Below are 20,355 nucleotides of genomic sequence, written 5' to 3' on the forward strand. Positions count from 1 at the left end.
TGGGAAGAGGAGAAGGAGAGTTCCTGCTGTGGGCCCAGCTCAGACACTGGTATTCTCTCTGACCTTAGGTGAGTCATTTAAAATCTCTGGATCCTGGTGTCTATCTCTGAAATTAGGATAATGACTCCTGCTTCCTCCCTTCCTCCTGGGGTGGGAGGAAAATGAGATCATAAATTACAAAGTGCTTTCAGCTTATAGGAAAAAAGGCAAGAAGAGGATTTTTAGAAAAGAAAGGTGTTTTTTGTTTGTTTTGTTTTTAGATTTTAGAGAGAGAAGGGAGAGGGAGAGATAGAAACATAGATGACAGAGAAACATCAATATCAATGGCTGCCTCTTGCACATCCCCCGCTGAGGGTCAAGCTTGCAACTGGGCACATGCCCTGACCAGGAATCGAACCAGTGACCTCTTGCATGGGTCGATGCTCAACCACTGAGCCATAATGGCTGGACAAAAGGAGGATTTTTTAAGGTTCCCCATGTTCTCTTAGTATGTAAATGCAGAATCCAGGGAAAAGATCCATGAGGACAGCCATAATGGCTGGACAAGAGGAGGATTTTTTTTAAGGTTCCCCATGTTCTTCTCTTAGTATCTAAATGCAGAATCCAGGGAAAAGATCCATGAGGAGAGAATCAAGGCCTGGAAGATTCCTGTGTGTGGAACTGCCCAGGGGCCTTTGCAAGACTCCAGCTTTCACAGAGTATAGCAGGGGTCCTCAAACTTTTTAAACAGGGGGCCAGTTCACTGTCCCTCAGACCGTTGGAGGGCCAGACTACAGTTTAAAAAAAAAGAACTATGAACAAATTCCTGTGCACACTGCACATATCTTATTTTGAAGTAAAAAAACAAAACGGGAACAAATACAATATTTGTATTTGCATGTGGCCCATGGGCCGTAGTTTGAGGACCCCTGGAGTACAGGATCTGACTGTCCTGGAAAGCACCGTGAATGCTGTGAGGCTTGTGCTCTGTGTCCTTTACCTATCAGTTGATCATCAGCTTCTGTTATTGTGGGATGTTCAGTCTGATTAGTTCATAGTTCTGCATTAAATCTCATTCATGTCAGGATTCAGGCAAAGTCTCTTCATTAAACCTTGCCAAGCACCCACTTGCTGAAACTCAGATACGTTTGCTGGAAATCTGTCCTTGCATTGGCCTTTCTTACCATGTGCCCAGCCAATCCAGCACTGGCGTTGTAACCTGTCTTTATTTCAGATTATCAGGATCTGTCATCTCAGCGACTTTTTGCCGTCAGGAGCCCAAACATTTCAGTTTTCTTTCACTATGCTAATATTATCCTGATGCTCATTTTCTTAAGGATGAGTTGGAGACAGAGCTTGTAGCCACAGGGTGAATCATGAGCACAAGGGAGAGAGGGATGTGAGTGAAGGATTCTTCTTCCCTGACCTCACTCCCAGACCCCACACCATCTAGTCCATTGGACTTGTCTGCTTAGAAATCAGGTTCCAAAGCTATTTTGTTGCCTCCTCCCATCTGTTGCTAATCTTTGACGTAATTCATTTACCTAAGGCATCATTTAGCCCATTATCGCCTTATGGTTCTCACTTGGTTGCAAAGGGTTTTCCTTCTCTTGTTAGACTAAGTACTTTACACGTCTTGGTTAGTGCAGCTCTCCACTTACCCTCCTTTTCTCTGGGCTCTAGTCCTTGTCAGAGGCTTGGGATAATATCTCACAGGGATAAGGGCAGAGTGGTTGCTCAGGAGGGAAGAACTATAATTTATTGAATGCTTTCCATTTGTCATGCCCTATACTAGATCCAAAAATAACACAATAAACCCATGAGTGTGGTAATCATATTTTGCAGATGAGGAAAAGTAGGCATAGAGAAGTCAAGTGACCTGCACAAGGTCCCATGACAGTGAAGGGGTGGAACTGACATTGAGCCCGCACTTTCCAGCTATGCCCTGCTGTTTTGGGTTTTACTAAACACTCATTGGTAGTCACACTTCTTCTTATTTACATAATTATAGTTTCTTGCATTTGTATAGTGATTTATGGCTTCAGAAAGTTTTGACAAATTTGATTTCATTTTCTGCCTGCAACAGCCTTATGAAATATGCACCATGGTAATAATGTTCCATTTTTGTTTTTAGTTGTATTTTTTTTAGATGAAGATACTGGTGCTTGTCGGGTTTAGTGATTTGCTCAATGTCCTACTATCTGGTGACCAAGCTATACCATAATCTATTATCAAAATATTCTTCCTCAAATACTATTTCATTATGTCATTTTTCTGATTAAGCGACAACCTATTCCTAATGTACAACTGTCAAATGGTTGTTCAGTTCTCTTTGCCTGCTGACCTTGTCCATGCATGCATTCATTCATTTACTCAACAAACCTTAATTAAACACTTGTGATGTGCGAAGAACTGGGGATACAAAGAGGGATGATACATGGTCCAAGGCTTTGAGGAGATTACAATGTGGTCAGGGAGTCATGGGGTCAGCCCATTATTTTAATCCAGGATAATAAAGGCTATGATAGAGGGAGTCATGGTAGCACATTGAAGGGGCACCTCACCCACATAGTGGGCTGAAGGAGGACAGCTTAGAGAAGGTGATGCTTATGCAGAATCCTGTAGGACAAGTTGGGTGTAGGGTGTGAGATCGGGAGGGATGGGGTGGGGTTGGGAAAGCTAAACAGGGGAGATCATGAAGGACTTTGTGGGCAAAAGAAATGTAGACTTTATCCCATGACTATAGAGAGTCATTATTATAGGATTTTAGGCAGGAGATGACATGATGACATAAGCAGATTTACATTTTAGAGAGGACATTATGGCAGAAGCATTGAGAATAGATTGGAGGAAGGTCATATAGGAGAGATCAATCACTTAGGTAGCCATTGCAGTAAAACAGGTGAGAAACGAAGGCCTGAATTAAGGTATTTACAGTTGGACTGGAGAAAACCACTTGAATCAGAAAGATTTAAGGAAGCAGAAATCCATAAGGTTTGCTGACGTATTGGATATCAAAGGTGAGGAAGAGGAAGGAGTCAGGAGGAGGTCTGGGTTTTTGGCTTGAGCAGCTGGACAGACAGTGAAGCTATTTACAGGGAGAGGGACATAAAAGGAGGAGTTCCATTTTGAAAACTTTCAGTGTGAGATGCCTGTGAGACACCTAGATAAAGAGGTCCAAGAGTCAGTAGTACATATAGGTCTGGAACTCAGGAGAGAAATCTGGCTGGAGATAGAAACTTGGAAGCCATCATTAGGAATAAAGTGATTGCAACCTCAAGAGGAGATGAGATTGAGCAGGAAGAAGGTATAGTACAGTGGTTCTCGTCCTTGGCTGTGCCTTAGGACCACCTGGGGGAACTTACTAAATTCTGCATTTAAGAAGCCACATAGCTTGGGTCACACCACAGACCTATAAAATTAGAATGTTGGGAATGGGATCCAGGCATCCATGTTCTTTAGAACTCTCCAAATTGATAGAGTGGCATCCAGAGTAGACAAGCATTTGGCAGGCAGAAATGAGAATAGGTCTCATTAAAGGTGTCAAAAAGGGAGGAGAAACTCATGAGGGAGCCTAAGAAGTTCCCTGATGATAAGAGAACCTGGAGAGAAAAGGGATTATGGGTGTTCTGGGTGGAGAGGTCAAGAAGAAAAGAGTGAGACCCCTCTCTACATAATCTTCAGTCACTTCCTAAAATGTCCCTTACCTGATCTGTTTGCTATTTCCATCATTTAACTTCATAAGATACCCATCTGTGTCTCTACTCAGACTACTCCCATACCCAGGAACCCTGCCCTTTTCCAGGATGCCAATCCACATCCATTCCATATTTAAGACTTGGCTCAAAGCTTGTCCTCCTAAGAATATCTGGTTACTTTGACGAGATTCTGATTACTCCTATTTAGGTAGTCCCTTACGTATGTACTTGCTTGCTAACGATGGCCCTGCTGTGGAGCAGTGCCAAGAGTCGAGGACCTTAGACTCTGAAGATCTGGGTTCAAATTCTGACTCTGTACAAGTTAATTAGCTGGACCCTGTTGGAGAAGTTATTAAAGCTCACCACTTTCTTTACCTGTAAGGTCTTCATGGCTATAACTACTTTGAAGGGTTGATAAAAGATTTGCGTGTGAGACTATAAAAAAAACTATACATGCGGTATGGCATAGGGTGGTATTATTAAGTTTTACATTTGTCCATAGGTTGCTGTGCAAGCATCCCAAAGTGTGTGTGTGTGTGTGTGTGTGTGTGTGTATGTGTGTGTGTTTGATTTTTAACTGGATTCTAAACTTGAAGACAGAAACTGTTTTGTTTCTTTTCGAACCCCCTTTTAGTTTTGGGGGCTCACGGGGTTAACCAAGTGCAGCAACCTTAAGGATGTTGCTCCCAGGGGACAGGACTTCTGGACCTTTGAGCAGGACCAAGTGTCAGATGACAGCCTGCACTTCTATGTCATTTGAATCAGTATCACCTAGTCTAGATCTGTAGGCTGCAGACACATAGGGGAAAAATCCTAGGTATGTGCAGTAAATGGAAAAGGCTTGAGGCAAAACCATCTGATGACTCTGCAGATTGCTCTGAGGAAAATCCAAAATCCTCAAGCCTCCTAAGCCCTGCATGGCTGTGAATCTGCAGAGAGACCTCTCTGACCTCGTCTCCTGTGACTCACCCCCTTGCTCATTGGTATCCACTCACCTCTACTATTTCCTGAGTACACGGCTTTAGGGCCTTTGCAGGTGCTATTCCTTCTCCTGAAATGCTCTTCTTTGGATGTTCATTGGTTTCTTTCCCTTATCTTCTTGGGGTCTTTGTTCCAATGTTACTTTCTCAGGAGACCCACCCTGACAACGTTATTTCATTTTCGTGACCCTCAGCATTTATCTTCCTTCACTGATTTTTTTTTTCCTGTAGCACCTGTTATAATCTGATATGTATTTTACTTATTCCCTCTTGTCTTTCCATTAGGATGTAAACGCTACAAGGACCATGTTTTTTGTCTATGTTTTTAAAACTGCTATATCTTTGGTGTCTAGATCTTGAAACACATAGTAGGCCTTCATTCTCAACAGCCTTTGTAATTTTCTGGATCTGAAGACACAGGGAATCCAGTGATCAGTAGATGGCGCTAGAGCTCCATATGATCTTTTTCTCCAGTTGGCTTCCAAGGTGTTTTTTAACCTCTGGAATATTTCCTGTGCTAAATAAATAGGCCTGGTTGATTCATCTAGACATTTAGTTATACAACCATAGCGTTATGATGTGAAGGAGACATTATAGATTGCATTGTGCTAACTCCTCATTTTAAGGATGAGAAAACTGGAGCACAGTAAGGGGTCAAAAATTACCTAAAGTCATATGTGGCATTAGCAGCAGGACAAGAACTCCTTTCCTGACCCCCCCTCCCTCTCTTAAACTGTTGCTATATGTTTAGTTGTGTTCTTAGCATCCTTTCCACTCAAAAATACAAGTTGCTTGTATACAAAATACAGTAAGAGATTGTATTTGACAGTAAATATTCAGTCAATAAATATTCCATTCAAATTAGGCTCCAGCTGCTTGAGTAAGTCTCATAGTAAATTAGTCAGTAATAATGGCTGTAAATCCACTTGTGCTGGGTTCTCAAAGGAATAGGAGACTTAATCAGATTCTTAGTGATCTTATCGTTACTATGGAAAGGATGCACGATATAATTGAAGCAACAGGAGAACACTTGTTTATACTGCTATCAGAAGGCAGAATGCACACTGGGAAATCTGAACATATGGAGCTCAACAGAGCCCTGAGGGAGGATTAAAGGAGATTAATTTGGAACTGGCCTTTCAAGAGTCAGATGCCATAAATTTCTACACTAAGGACCAACTCCAAACTGCACAGCAAGCCATGCTATGAGACATTCATATTAAGCCTTGGGTATTTTATCACATTCATGATACTTGATACAGAATACATCAGACCAAGAGCAGCCACTAGTTTTGATGCAGCGGGTATAGTGGCAAACAAGAGAAACAAAATCCTTGTTGCTGTGGACCTTAAGCTCCAGTAGGGGGCAGAAGACAATGAACAAGTAACAAAAACAAGATATCAAATATGAAAAATGCTAAGAACAATAAACAAGAAGAGGAGTATGTGTGAGAGAGTGATTGGGGCATAATCTTAGATTAAATGTTAGAGAAGCTTCTTTGAGGAGGTGACTTTTTAGCTGAGACCTCAGTGAAATAAGGAGCTAGCCACAAAAAGATCAGGGAGAAGAATATTCCAGGCAGAAGAAATAGCTGTTTCAAGGCTTCAAGATGGTAAACAGTGACTGAAGAGAAGAGGTGCAAGATGAGGTCTGGCAGGGCCCCATCCTAGGAAGGCCCTGGGGAGAATGTTAAATTTTGTACTCAGTATGGTGGAAAACTGCCAAGCATTTCAAGCAGGGAAATATGTGTCCTGACCCAGGGTTGAACCTGCAACCTTGGAATATCATCAGGACGTAGGGAAGTGACATGATTTGTAAAATTGCAGAGGAGTAGAGAGTCCCATCAGGAAGCGATTGCTGCATTTAAGAGAGAGATGTGGTGATGGGGGTGATAGGAGCAAAGGTGACAAGAACGATGGAGTTGAGCTATCCTGTATTTTAATAGAAACAAGAGGTCTTACAAATGAGTTTGTTTTGGGGGAGAGAATGATTACAATAAAGAATATCTCCTAGGTTTTTGATTGAGCAATGTGGATGATGCTACTAACTTACTGAAATGGAGAAAATTGAGGGAGAAACAGGTTAAGTCAAGAGCTCTGTTTGAGAATGCTAAGCTTGAGATATTATTTCATGTCCAAATGAAATGCCAAGTAGATAATTAGATATATGAGTCTGGAGTTCAGGAAAGAGGTAGGGTTGGAGATGAAGATTTGAGAACCTTAGAAATAGTGATGAAAGTTAAAGTCACAGGACTGGATAAGATTACCTGTGGTTAGAAAAGAGGAGAAGGCAGCTGAGGAGTGATTCCCAAGGGGAAGAAAGTTGGGCTGCAGTGAAATAAAGATCAGTTTTCTGTAAGGAAATGATGTCTTTCTGATTTAGTATATTTGGAGGAAGCACTGTGAATTAGCCTCATAGTATGTTTCTCAGAGTTTGGGAATAGAGACAGCATTTAAGAATAATGGCCTTCTGTTTGGATTTTTCAGTTGAGGAAATTTGGAATGTTGTTCTGTGGCTCAGATTCAGAGAGCTGCTTCCCCCGCCCCCAGCTGCAGAGACCATTGTGGTCAGCCTGTGCCCCATTAGGATGCTCCCCTCCCTCCTTTCACACCCTTCTTGAGGGTGGACTCCCCACTTTCTGGTCATTGGCTTTTGACCTTAGAGCTGATGTGTTAACTGTATTCTCAAGTCACTTTGAGTCACTGAAGAGAAGGGAGATTAAGGCAGTGGAAATGGAGAAATGGGAAGAGATTCAAGAGGTATGGAGGATACAGAATTGGTATGACTTAATGATCATTTGAATGTGTAAGTGAATAAGGGGGAAGAGTCAAATTTGACTTCTCTGCAGGGGAAGGAGCTGTAAATGATATCTAGATAAGTTGCTTTTGACTCCTTTTTTGTTTGTTTGTTTCCTATTGATTTTTATAGGAACTCAAAGAACAAAGTGATCGTAGGAGTCAAGAAATTATGCCTTGTTCTTGGAAAATGACCCACAAGTGAAGATAGCATAGCCCCACAGTGAAGAAGAAAAAAGAGTCATCAAGGTCATTGCTCACCAATCATTTATTGGGCATTTAAATACAATTCCATAGATTTTCTTCTGAAGGGTTTTCAGGCCCCAGTATCTTTGTGTCAACAATTTTGGTTCATTAGGATCTGAAAACAGATGACATTTGCTTCCTCTCTATTTAATATGATCAGAAACTAGAAAGACATCGAGCTAAAACCAGTCTAGTCAGCTTTAGTGCTAGGAGCTAGGACAGTCCCTCTGATGAAGGGTAGGAGCCTGCGCGCTGGAGGTGTTGTGAATCAGAGATGTCCTCTGTGGTCTCTGACTCTCCTAGCAGCCTCTCACTGTGTTTCATTTAAGTGTAGACTATGAGGCTTGAAATTCCTGATGTTTCATCCACAGGAGCCAAAGCTCACTGAAGCCCAGATATCCTCTTCTCAGTTTGTGATGGGTATCTTCTGAATACCTTTCCTGTTTCTGAATTTTGGGAGAAGTTTCTACCTTTCAGTGACCCAACCATGTCCTATGTACATGGAGGGCAAACCAGGAAATGATTTAAATCCCCAAGCTAATCAAAATTGGGATCTGATTATTTCACCCAATTTACCACTGAGATTTCACCCCTCCAGAACACCCTGGATTTGCTGCTCAAAGAACTGTCATGCCCTAAAAGTAAATGCTAATCCTCAAAAGTATCCTTGCAAGTAGATAGAAAGTAGAGGAGAGAAGGAAGACATACATTTTTCAATCTCTTAAACAGAAGTAAATATGAACTTGACCTGTAGATTTCTTCTTTGGCAGTAGCTCTGTTGTGCAATAAGGCCTAGTGCCAATGCTCTCTCTGCTCTTGTAGATAGTCGTAGAGGGGGTTGGGAGCAATCGTTGCCTTGGTAGGGTGACTTCCACCCTCTTCTCTTTTTTGGGGCCTCCCCCTGCTCTGGGTTGGATGGAAGGCCAGGTCACTGTGTCTTCCCTGGGAGCCTTGGCTCTGGTCATCCTCATTCAAGTGAAATTTTTCTCTGTTGGCACAGCCTTGCTGGGTTCCATGGGATTGTCGATCCTGGGATCCTCGATATTTCTCTTTCTTCTCATGGGTTTGCTGACAGTTTTGATCTTCTTCATGAGGTTGCCTGTCTTGTCTCTGGCGGTTCTGCTCATCTTCATGGGTTTTCCTGCCCCGTGTCTGATGGCTTTGTTCCACTTCATGGGTTTGCCTGTCCCGTGTCTCACATGGAGTTTCCTGACCCTCATGACCATGTCTACCCCTGATTTGGTGACCCTTCTCTTCCTCTACCTTGTGGCTCTGTCTCTCACCATGACTCTCCTTAGTCTGGGCCTCTCTGTGTCCCTGCCTATCACTCCCTTTGTGAGAGTGTGGCCTTTCTTGCTGAATGTGTGCTACGAGTTTGTGTTGGTGGTGTTGGCAATCCTCCTCAGGCTCCCATGACTGGTGACTGTTCTGCTGTTCTAGCCTAGACTGAAATCTCTGTCCCTGATTTTGGTTCACTTTTTGTCCTTGAGTCTGTTGACTGGGTCTCCCTGAACTTCCTGATTGCTCATCATATGAGCCTCTGCTTGTTCGCTCATTCCCTTGGAAGCACCTATTTTGCCCAGTTTCCCCAGGTTCTGACTGACTGCATTGAGAACTCTGGCCTTGTCTGTCTGCCTGACCATAGTGAGAACTCTGGCCTTGCCTGTCTGCCTGACCATAGTGGGAACTCTGGCCTTGTCTGTCTGCCTGTCCATAGTGGGAACTTTGACCTTGTCTGTCTGCCTGACCATAGTGAGAACTCTGGCCTTGTCTGTCTGCCTGACCATAGTGGGAACTCTGGCCTTGTCTGTCTGCCTGTCCATAGTGGGAACTTTGACCTTGTCTGTCTGCCTGACCATAGTGAGAACTCTGGCCTTGCCTGTCTGCCTGACCATAGTGGGAACTCTGGCCTTGTCTGTCTGCCTGTCCATAGTGGGAACTTTGACCTTGTCTGTCTGCCTGACCATAGTGAGAACTCTGGCCTTGCCTGTCTGCCTGACCATAGTGGGAACTCTGGCCTTGTCAGTCTGCCTGTCCATAGTGGGAACTTTGACCTTGTCTGTCTGCCTGACCATAGTGAGAAGTCTGGCCTTGTCTGTCTGCCTGACCATAGTGGGAACTCTGGCCTTGTCAGTCTGCCTGTCCATAGTGGGAACTTTGACCTTGTCTGTCTGCCTGACCATAGTGAGAACTCTGGCCTTGCCTGTCTGCCTGACCATAGTGGGAATGCTGGCCTTGTCTGTATGTCTGGCCATATTGAGAATCAAATTCTTGCCTGTCTCTCTGATGATAGCCTGATTCCTGACCCAGCCTTGCAGAATGCCCATAATAAGAGCCTGATTCCTGTTGGTTTCTTTGGCCACAGCATGAATCCTCTCTAAGTCTTATAGGCTGACTTTGTTGTTGTCTAAGCCCTTCAGACCAGCCATCATGAGAATCCTGAACTTGTGTCTCATATTGATTTAAAGCAAATAAATATCCTTCTCTTTTAGTCTGGTCACTGCTAGATTTATGATTCAGTCTTTGATCAGAGCTGAAGTCCTGACCTTGCCTCTCAGACTGACTATAGCAGGAGTTCCTATCTTGTGTCTCAGACTGACCATGGTGGGAGTCCTGACCCCATCTCTCAGACTGACCATAGTGGGAGTCCTGACTCTGTTTCTCAGACTGACCATGGTGGGAGAATTGACCCTGTCTCTCAGACTGGCCATGGTGGGAGTCCTGACCCTGTCTCTCAGACTGACCATGGTGGGAGTCCTGCTCCTGTTTCTCAGACTGACCATGGTGGGAGTCCTGATACTGTTTCTTAGACTGACCATGGTGGGAGTCCTGACCCTGTCTCTCAGACTGACCATGGTGGGAGTCCTGCTCCTGTTTCTCAGACTGACCATGGTGGGAGTCCTGATACTGTTTCTTAGACTGACCATGGTGGGAGTCCTGACCCTGTCTCTCAGACTGACCATGGTGGGAGTCCTGCTCCTGTTTCTCAGACTGACCATGGTGGGAGTCCTGATACTGTTTCTTAGACTGACCATGGTGGGAGTCCTGACCCTGTCTCTCAGACTGACCATGGTGGGAGTCCTGCTCCTGTCTCTCAGACTGACGGTGGTGGGAGTCCTGCCTTTCTTCCTCATGCCTCTGCCTATGTTGTCTGCCTGTATTTCCTGGAAAGCTATGGTCTTGTGTTCCCTCCTGCTCCCCTTCTTGCTGGGAGGTTCTATCTCCACATGCCTTATTTTCTTCCTTATTATAGCAAGCTTGGACCAACTGGAACACCAGCAAGAGATATTCACGAAAATCAACATGTCCATTTCTGTCTTTATCCAAGAGGTTCAGGATGGTTTCCACAGTCTCTGGGTCATTTGGTCTCTGTGGGAAGAAAAACAAAGAGAAAAATCAGATGTTTTCCTGTGGACACTAAGATACGTGCCTAGGTTCATGCCTGTCGGACGCCTGATGTAGGCTTGGTTCTCATTTTTGATCAGCTGGTTCTTAGAACCTCATCCCTTCCTGACTCATTGGAGGGAGCAGGACTATGGGGAGTAGAGATATACTTATTTAAAATCAGCTCCCTTCATAATGAATTTGGGGAAGCTGTCCACCCCATCACCTGATAGTTGTTTGTTTATCAACATTTTTCCAACCACAGTGTGAGTTCCTGGAGGGAGTAAAAGCTGGCTTTTTCTATGTTTGTATCCTCAGTGGCTAGTATGGCGCTGGTGTGGAGTAGGTGCTTAATGATTCTCTATTGAATGAATGAATGAGAAAATGTGTGGACAGCATTAAAATATAGAAACTAAGACATCAATGTAGATTTCTTCTGAGAAATGATTTCCAATTCAAAGTTCTACTTCCTCCTGTTCGAGCTCAGATGTAAGGAGATGTGTGTGTATGTGTGTGTCTGAGCATGCCTGTGCACACATGTCTGTGTGCTGGGAGCAAGCTATTAAGGAGCTACCTGTAACTCTCTTAGTTCCAGGGTGGAGCATGACCAAAGAAAACAAAAACTAAGCCCTAGATGCAGGTTTCAGAGTCACATACACTTGACTCCATGGGATCCAGATTCTACGCATCTTACCCGGAGGATGTTTCCAAACTCAGCCAAGAGCAGCTGCTTCAATTCCTTCTTGCACAGCAGAGCACAGTCCCCGTCCTCTTTAGCATATTTCTGGAACACCTTGATCACGGTGAGTATGCTGTTCAGGAGTGGAGCCATTTTGGAAAAGACAGGTAAACCTAAAAGAAAAAACAAGATTTTGTCTGTTTAGGATGAAGCCCAGGAGTCAGCATTTTCAGAGGGAAAGTGGCCCCTCTTGGTCAGGAACAGAGCTTCTCCTTAGCCACATCCCTGCCCCCCTTTGACCCCATAGTCTGGCTCCAAATATCACACCGTGGGAGATGGGCACAGACTATGGGTTCCCTGCTAGAAAAAAATGGCTATTTCCTAAAAACAAACAAAAAAATACAGTAGGTGTTTTACATGCCCCATCTTCTACTCCAGATGGGACTTGCTTAATTGAAATTCTCATATTAGAAAAAAAAAAAAAAGAAATTCTCATATTAGAACAAAAGGGAAAGATGGTTAGGAAGCTACAAGGCAGGACCAAAGCCAGGGTCATGAAGCAGAATTTTCCACCAATGACTAGCATGCTGAATGGGGCACTACATTGACCCCACTGCAGGCCGCAGTCTTCTAATGAGCCTTGCTCAAGTGGGGAAGAAGGCTAGAGGTCTCTCGCCATGGCCAAGGAAACTTTCTGGGAGACTAAATTCCAGTAAGTGCTTCTGGCCTGGATGATCACTTTGGATATGATTATAAAATAGAATCAGTGAATACAAAACTGCTACAGATGAAATAGCAAGCCAACTTAACTGCGTAGGTGATGGGAAGTCTGATGTAATCAGAGAAGTTCACATCGGCCGTGCTAAGAGGCAGAGGGTCTTTGGGGGTCTGGATCTCAAAGCTATTTCTTCTTACATTGTGAAAATCCCAGTTACTGGGCCTGTAGGCCTCCAAACAGAAACCCTAACTGCAAAGCACATTGGACTTCCAATAGCATGCAATGATGCCTGTACGGACAAGTGGTAAATAACAAATTGCATGGGACCTGGTCCCTAGTGTCGATTCATTACAATGAGACTTGAATATTAAGTGGCCCATGGTCCAGGGCCTTGCCCTGATGAGCTCTAAACTCTTGGGTCTTGCCTAACTTGCACAAAAGGCAAATGCTCCACTAGGGGAGACTAGCAAACCGCCAATGGTTCTAGCCCTTGATTTTGGAATACCTAGGACACACTGTAAAAAAAGCATATTTTTTTACAGCCTCAGAAGTAGGCAGTCCTAACTATGATCATATTCTCAGATAGAGCCAAGAAAATGAAGCAGGAGAGTACCCACGGCTATCACCCTCAGTGAGTAGTCTCAGATCTCTCCAGCCCAGCACATCACAGCCACCATCAAGACCCTCATGGATACTGCCATTGTTGCCCCATGCATGTCTTACCTGTGTAAGGAGGAATGAGCAGATGATTGAGAAGCTGAAGAGGATATTGGAGGCCTGAAAACCCATCCTATTTATAGGGGTTTTAATTGTCCTACGAGGCCATTGTAGGAGACACCCATTCTGTGGCAGAGCCTGAATCACCCTGGACCCAGCCCAGCTCAGCCCAGCTTGGCCTCTCCCTCTACAAACCGTTTAGTTTATTTACTTCCCCCACTTGCTCATGAACTTGTTTGTCATTATATTAGGTGACACGGTTCAAGTCCCAGCCCCATTTAATTAGGGGAGTATGCGTGTGCATGTGTGCTGTGGGGGTCCGAAAAGACAGAGATGTCCATTCTTAAGATGTGTCACTCACCAAGACTAATGGAGGACAATAGTCAAAGAAGATTAGCAATATGTTCATGTTACAAAAATCCGTCAACGTAGGGACTAGAGATTCTGGGTATGTGGCCAGGTTATAGTTCTTGGAAGAGATTTGTCCTAAACTAATGTCTTGCTTGTGTGTATTGTATGTGTATTTCAATCTATTGACCTATTTTGAATTAAATTTTTTTTAACAGCTCTGCAGGCTAGTGGAGGCAGTAGACACATGACTGATTGCGGGGAGGAGGACTGTGATGATGGTGTTGCTATCATCACTTGAACCTTTTAAGGTTTTATGAAAAAGTTAGAGTTTAGCCAAACCAGTTTGGTTCAGTGGATAGAGCATCGGCCTGCGAACTAAAGGGTCCCAGGGTCGATTCCGGTCAAGGGCATGTACCTTGGTTGCGGGCACATCCCCAGTGGGAGGTGTGCGGGAGGCAGCTGGTCGATGTTTCTCTCTCATTGATGTTTCTAACTCTCTATCCCTCTCCCTTCCTCTCTGTAAAAAAAAAGAAAAAGTTAGAGTTTAGCACCTGGCCAGCGTGGCTCAGTGGTTGAGTGTCAACCTATGAACGAGGAGGTCCCAATCAGGGCACATGCTTGGGTTGTGGGGCATGCCGGAGGCAGCCGATTAATACTTCTCTCTCATCATTGATATTTCTATCTTTCTCCCCCTTTCCCATGCTCTCTGAAATCAATAATGCATATATATTTTTTTAAAGTTAGAGTTTAGGAACAACATGGGAGCTTATGCTATGTGAGTAGAGATGCGGTCAGAGACCTGGGCCTCCAGTCATTCTCCACCTCTGCACCTGTGACCTGCACCAGTGTCTTAAGCATAGGAGAGTCCAAGTAAGTCTTGGTGGAGTAAGTGAATTATTGGTTAGGAAAGCATTTGGAAATTTTGTGTAAAATGCAAAAAATTCTAGATTTGCTATACTTTCTATTTTTGTTTCTGGTTATACTTTTTTTCTATGTAGCCATCCATCAACCAGTTAGTAGTGCTTGGGATTCTGCAAGGGAATCACAAAAGTGCAGGGAGATTTTAATCCAGTTGGAGTAAAGGAGCCTTATGTAGAAGAAAGATTTTGAATGACAGGGACAGAACACTAGGAGTGTTGAGTGTTGGAAAACCTGGGTATGTATGGAGTGTTCATACAAACCCAGGGGCTGGGCCCAGACTTCTCTTAGAAGGTGGGATTTGGGTTGATCCCTGAAGGATTCAGGTGGCAGAAAGGAAAGAAGAGAAATTCTGGTGGGGAGAAGGGAAAGACCAAAGAGACAAAGGTGAGAATTGACAGGGTGTGTTTGGATTAGAGTGAGTTGGTACGTCTGGCTGGAGCAGAGGGTGTACAGGAGAATAGAAATAGAAAATTTTTCAGCTGAAAAAGAAATCTAGTCTTAGCCTCCTAATTTTACACATGAGGAAACTGAATCCCAGCTAGATTGAGTGATTGCCAGGCGTCCGACAGGGTTATGACTAAAGCCAGGCCTAGAACCCTTGTCCCTTTACCCGATCCCATCATGCTTTCTTATAAATTCTCTGAGGCAGATTTTCAGTCTGCTTTAGGGTTTATTTTAATGAAAAAATGTGAAACAGGGAGCATTTTGGTCAGGAAAGTGACACGATAAAAGCATTGTTTGGGGCAAGATTTTGATCTGACTGCAGTAAGGTGGCCAGCTGTCTCAGTTGGGACTGAGGAGCTACCTGGAGGTGAGACCTTCAGAGCAAAAACTGGGAGGATTCTGGGCAACTTGGGACAAATTGGTCACCCCAGACTGTGGAGTTTAAGATGAATTGGAAAGAGCCCTGTCTGAGCAGGGAGGCCTGTTAGGAGTCTCTTGTACGGCCATGTGGGGAGTGTGGATGTAGCAGTTCATAACTATAGGAAGGTGCTGGGTGACAGAGGAGAAGAAAGATGGGGTTGGGGACAGATTTGCTGAGGGGCAGGGAAGGAGAGAAGTCAGGTGAGACTCCAAGGCTTTAAGCCTAGGAAACTAGGAAAGCTGCGGTGTACTGAAGAAATGAGACTCCTGAGGGCTCTATGGGGTCTGAGGTTCAGCACCCCACTCCCCTCCCGACCCCCTACTGGCACTCCACAGGGTGTCTGCCTTTGGGATCTTGTCACCTTCCTGCCAGTTTGCACCCAGTGCTGTTTGGGGTCTCCCAGCACTGGGCAGGCCTTGCGAAGATGTGTTTATACATCCTGAGAGCTGGTCATGCTGAGATTCTATTTCTGCTTTTGTATCTCGACCTATGAGAGCTGTTTAGTTATGCCTCTTTTCATCTATTAGAACTAAAAACCAGGAGAAGGGTTGGTGACTCCAGGGACCAATAAGGGGAGTGGAGGTAGGTGGGTAGCGGGTAGAGAGCAGCGAAGTGGGGGGCCCCTTTCTGTGGACGTTTCTCAGGGCTCCCTAGCAGCTGTTTCGTCAGGTTCGTGGGGCAGGCAGTTCTCTGCGTGGTGCTGCAGTGCAGAGGAGGGTCATGTTCTTAGGAGGAGGGTCTGTTACATATGCCTTCATCAAACACTCAGGAAGTTCCTATAGGACAAGCAGAGGACTGTGTGTATTGCTCAGTTAATCAGTGGAGAGTTGTGCGCTTTGAGCACCATTCTGTAGGCACTGAGATAAAGGCACACACAGTCCTTGTGCTTAGGGACTTCCATTCTCCTGGGAGGTAGGCTACACAAGATCCTTTTCTATAGTTCAAACCCTGCTCTCATTGCTAGGATATTGAGAGGGACTGGTTAGAGGGAAGAAGAGAAGGATCTAGGAGCTAAAAATAATACATATTTTAAGAAATTATGAAACATACTGGGTAATTTTGGGTCAATTGCTTAGCCTCTTGGCCTCGAGTTTCTTCATCTATTAAAAGAGAGGGTTGGACTGAACTCTAAGCTTTTTTAAAAAAAGAAAATATATTTTTTAATTTTTATCTCGGAGAGGAAGGGAGAGGGAGAGAGAGATAGAAACATCAATGATGAGAGAGAATCATTGATTGGTTGCCTCCTGCATGCCCCACACTGAGGATCGAGGCTGCATGTACCCTGACCAGGAATTTAACTGTGACCTCTGGTTCATAGGTTGACGCTCAACCACTGAGCCATGCTGGCTGGGTGAAGCTTTTTTATTTTTATTTTGGCATTAACATGCTAAGATTCTGGAATTCCAATCTTATGTCAGCAGGAGCTTTTGAGGATATATTATAACTGCTTTTGAGGATATATTATATTTTGAGGATATATTATATTTTGAGGATATATTCATGAATTTGATAAAGGCCTCATAACTTTGTGCTCCTCAGTCTTCCTCTGTGGGGAACAGGAGGACAATAATGGGTATCCTGTTACGTAGCATTTTGAAGTCCTGGGCTGTGTTTTGCTGCTTTTATTTGCATTCATGTTAGAATGTAGCTTTGTAGTCACAAAGGCTAGATGTTTTTAAGCTACAATTTATTGATCTTACTATGTAGGGTAGGCTGTGTGTTAAGCATTTTACATACTTATGTTATCTTGTTTAATTCCCACAACAACTTCGGGAGGCAGGCAATATTGTCATCAGTTTTCTAACAAGGAAACTGAGGTTTAGAGAAAGATAAGTAGCTTGCTCAAGGTCATGCTGCTTGGCACAGCTGCTGGGGTTTGAATCCAACTTCCTGATTCCAAAGCCCTTGTTTGCAACCCCTGTGTTACACCATCCCCTTTGGAACAGGACTGGTGATCGCCCACTTCCCAATGAGAGAACTAGCTTTTCACAAAGGCTGACATGAGTAAGAACGCAATAACTTCCTAATGACAGTCAGTGAAGGAATCCAGCCTTGAAATGAGAACCTCCCGGTGCATAAGCTGTCAAATATTTATTATTTTCCTGTGTATCTCCAGTATCTAAATGGTTCCAATACTGAAGGTGCTTATAATCGATTTGGGGAGACCAGACAGATGCTTATATTTATACTATAGGCCCGGTACATGGATCCGTGTACCGGTGGGGTCCCTCAGCCTGGCCTGCGGGGATCAGGCCGAAACCATCAGTCCGACATCCCCCGAGGGGTCCTGGAGTGGGAGAGGGCACTCTGCAAAGTTGCTGTTGCTCAGCAGCTCCTGCATTGAGCGTCTGCCTCCTGGTGGTCAGTGCGTGTCATAGATACTGGCTGGTTGGCTGGTCGCTTAGGCTTTTATATATATAAATATGAAAAACAAGAAAAGCAACCTATTTAGAAAACGTACCCTTTTCTTTTTACAATGGATAGAATGTGATTGAAGACGTCGTCCTCTTATTGCCCATTTCTTTGGTTCTTGATTCTTGCAAGCCTTTGTTGTCCACTTTCCTTGGGTGCAGATGTGCCCAGTGGGTATGGCAGGTACTATTTTACCAAATGGAGTTTTCAGGGGGTCTCCCTGTCAAATTTTGATTAAGGATAATGATCATGGAATTCTTCGATTTCCTTTTCCTTCCGTGGAGATGTTGGGTGGCTATCTGGTGAGAGGAAACCCATAGGAACCAGAGGATGGCTGAGTGTTTGTAGTATAAGGGAGGCCCCGTGTAACCCAGGCTGGCTCCCCACTCCTGCTTAGCCCTCTGGCACGAAGCAGGTAGATAAACTACAGATGGAGCAAATGACCACCTTGCTCCGGAGAGGAGTGGGCCTAATTAATAGCCATAAAACTCTTTGAGATTTGTTGATATTGAAAGGTCATTTATTATCATCTACAAAATAAGTTCTCATTTTAAAATCTGTCCTTGCAGATAAATTACCCTCCTGTTAATTACAGGCCATTTTTCTTTAATGATATCTGTGAGAGTCAGTGGTTTTTAAAGGTAACACTGGCCTCAGCGATATTTTAAGCTTGTCAGAAAATGTGTCTCAGTCCAAGAAAGAAGATCTAGGGTTCTTGGGGTCCAGCTCACAGGTTTTCATCTGGAGCTGGACTCCTCGTGGCCAGCTTGTAGCTCGGCCATTTCTTCTATTTCTTTTGTTTTTGGCTGTACGACCCCATCATCCCTCCGCTCCCAATGTCTCAGGCCATAGTCTCCCCTCCCTCCTTCAATGAAATGAACCAGAAAGTGTCAAAAGTCATTGCTATGCACAGACCGTGGAATTTTAGGTAATTCCTAGAACCTGGTTAATATTGCTCCAGACCAAAACAGATGTCTTCAAAGTTGGCCACATGTAGCAGAATTTGGATCAGTCAGGCCAGGTTTCTGAGGCTTCTTTTTGTTACAGAGCTTTATTGAAATATAACTGACATACCTAACAATCTACCCATTTAAAGTGTACAATTCAATGTATTTTTTACTATTGCACAACCATCACTGAAATCTAGTTTAAGAACACTCCCCTTATCCCCCAGGAAACCCTGTGCCCTCTTCCATCCCATACCAATCATTAATCTACTTTCTGTAGATTTGCCTGTTCTGGAAATTTCATATAAACGGGTCATACATATGTGACCTTTATTGTCTGGCTTTTTTTTTTTTAGTGTGTTTCCAAGGTTCATCCATGTTACAACATGTACCAGTACTTTGTTTCTTTTTAAGGCAAAATGATATTCCATCGTTTATTCATTCAGCCACTGATAGGCACTTAGTTGCCACCTGTTGACTACAGTGAATAATGCTACTCTGAACATTTGTGTAAAAGTTTTTGTGTGGACATATGTTTTCAGTTCTCTTGGACATGCACCCAGGAGTGGAGTTGCTGGGTCACATGATTGCTCTGTTTAAGTTTTTGAGGACCTGCCACACACACACACACAGTTGCGTTGTTTTTAAGAAACTTTCTGGAGAGGGATGGTTGGTTTACAGGCCTTGGCTTGAAGATGCCAACAGGCTGAACCTCGGCAGAGACAAGGCATGTGAGTGACTGCTGTGGTTCTGCGTCTTCCTGGTCTTGCACAACCTTGCAACCCAGAGGCCACCAAAGATCCCACAATTGTAGGCACCTGTGGAGGTTTGTTGACCAAATGAATGAATGTGTCCTGAGGTAAAGTGGGAGTGGAGGAAATGGGGTGGGGAAGGTAAATAAATATGCTTAGTAATCTGTGAAGTTTCAATAATATTTTACGAGTTATTAGCAATTCATTTGGGGTGCTCATCAGTGTTTGCAGCTCCCTGCCCCCTCCCTCCCACCCCCAGAGAAACTCTGTCAGGAAGGGAAGAGGTGACCCTGGGAATCGGGGTCGGTGGATGTCAGTGCTGTCACCTGTTCCCCTTTCCAAAGCAGTCAGATCTCCTACAGCTCCTGGCCCTTCACCGTGGTGCCCAGGGAGCCCGAGGACTGAGAACGGGGAGCCCTGGGTTCTCGCCAGGGCCCGGCTCCAACTTTCACTGTGACCTTGGAGAAGACGTTTCTGCTTTGGGACTCAGTTTCCTTCCTTATCTAGAAAAAAAGGAGGGGTTTGCAGCGATGACTGGCTGAATGGGATGGTTTCCCACCTCTGCAAGTCTGAGCCCTCTGGGCGCTCTCAGATTCTGTACTAACCCGTTTCTTGTCTCTCTCCCCTCCTCCTTTTTCCCCTTCACTGCTGTTACAGCCCGGGAGAGAAACCCATAACTGTTTGCTAGGACTGAGAGTGGGGAGAAGTGCTGTCCCCAATCCTCTGATTTTTTGTCTGGTCCCCAAAAGAGGGCAGTTGACTCTTGAATAATACACCTGCTTGTCATGTCCACCTAACAAATTCTGAGCATAGTCAGGAAATAAGAAAGAAAGATTGAGGAGCTGGAGACCAAGCCAGAGTTTTCTTCATGGATTGGCTGGTTCATTCATTCATTCATTCATTCATCCGG

At 44.3% G+C, this 20,355-nt stretch overlaps 1 protein-coding gene across 1 annotated transcript; it reads right to left on the reverse strand.

Annotated features, from left to right (window-relative positions):
* Positions 1-7,703: 7,703 nt before the first annotated feature.
* RPTN (repetin) lies at positions 7,704-11,915 on the reverse strand. Its single transcript, XM_015558771.1, is given in 2 exon segments — positions 7,704-11,068; positions 11,778-11,915. Coding segments are annotated over 2 exon segments (2,715 nt in total). The 3' UTR covers positions 7,704-8,491.
* Between the last annotated feature and the right edge of the window lie 8,440 nt (positions 11,916-20,355).

The sequence above is a fragment of the Myotis davidii genome, unplaced genomic scaffold, assembly GCF_000327345.1.
Source record: "Myotis davidii unplaced genomic scaffold, ASM32734v1 scaffold653, whole genome shotgun sequence".
Taxonomy (NCBI): Eukaryota; Metazoa; Chordata; class Mammalia; order Chiroptera; family Vespertilionidae; genus Myotis; species Myotis davidii.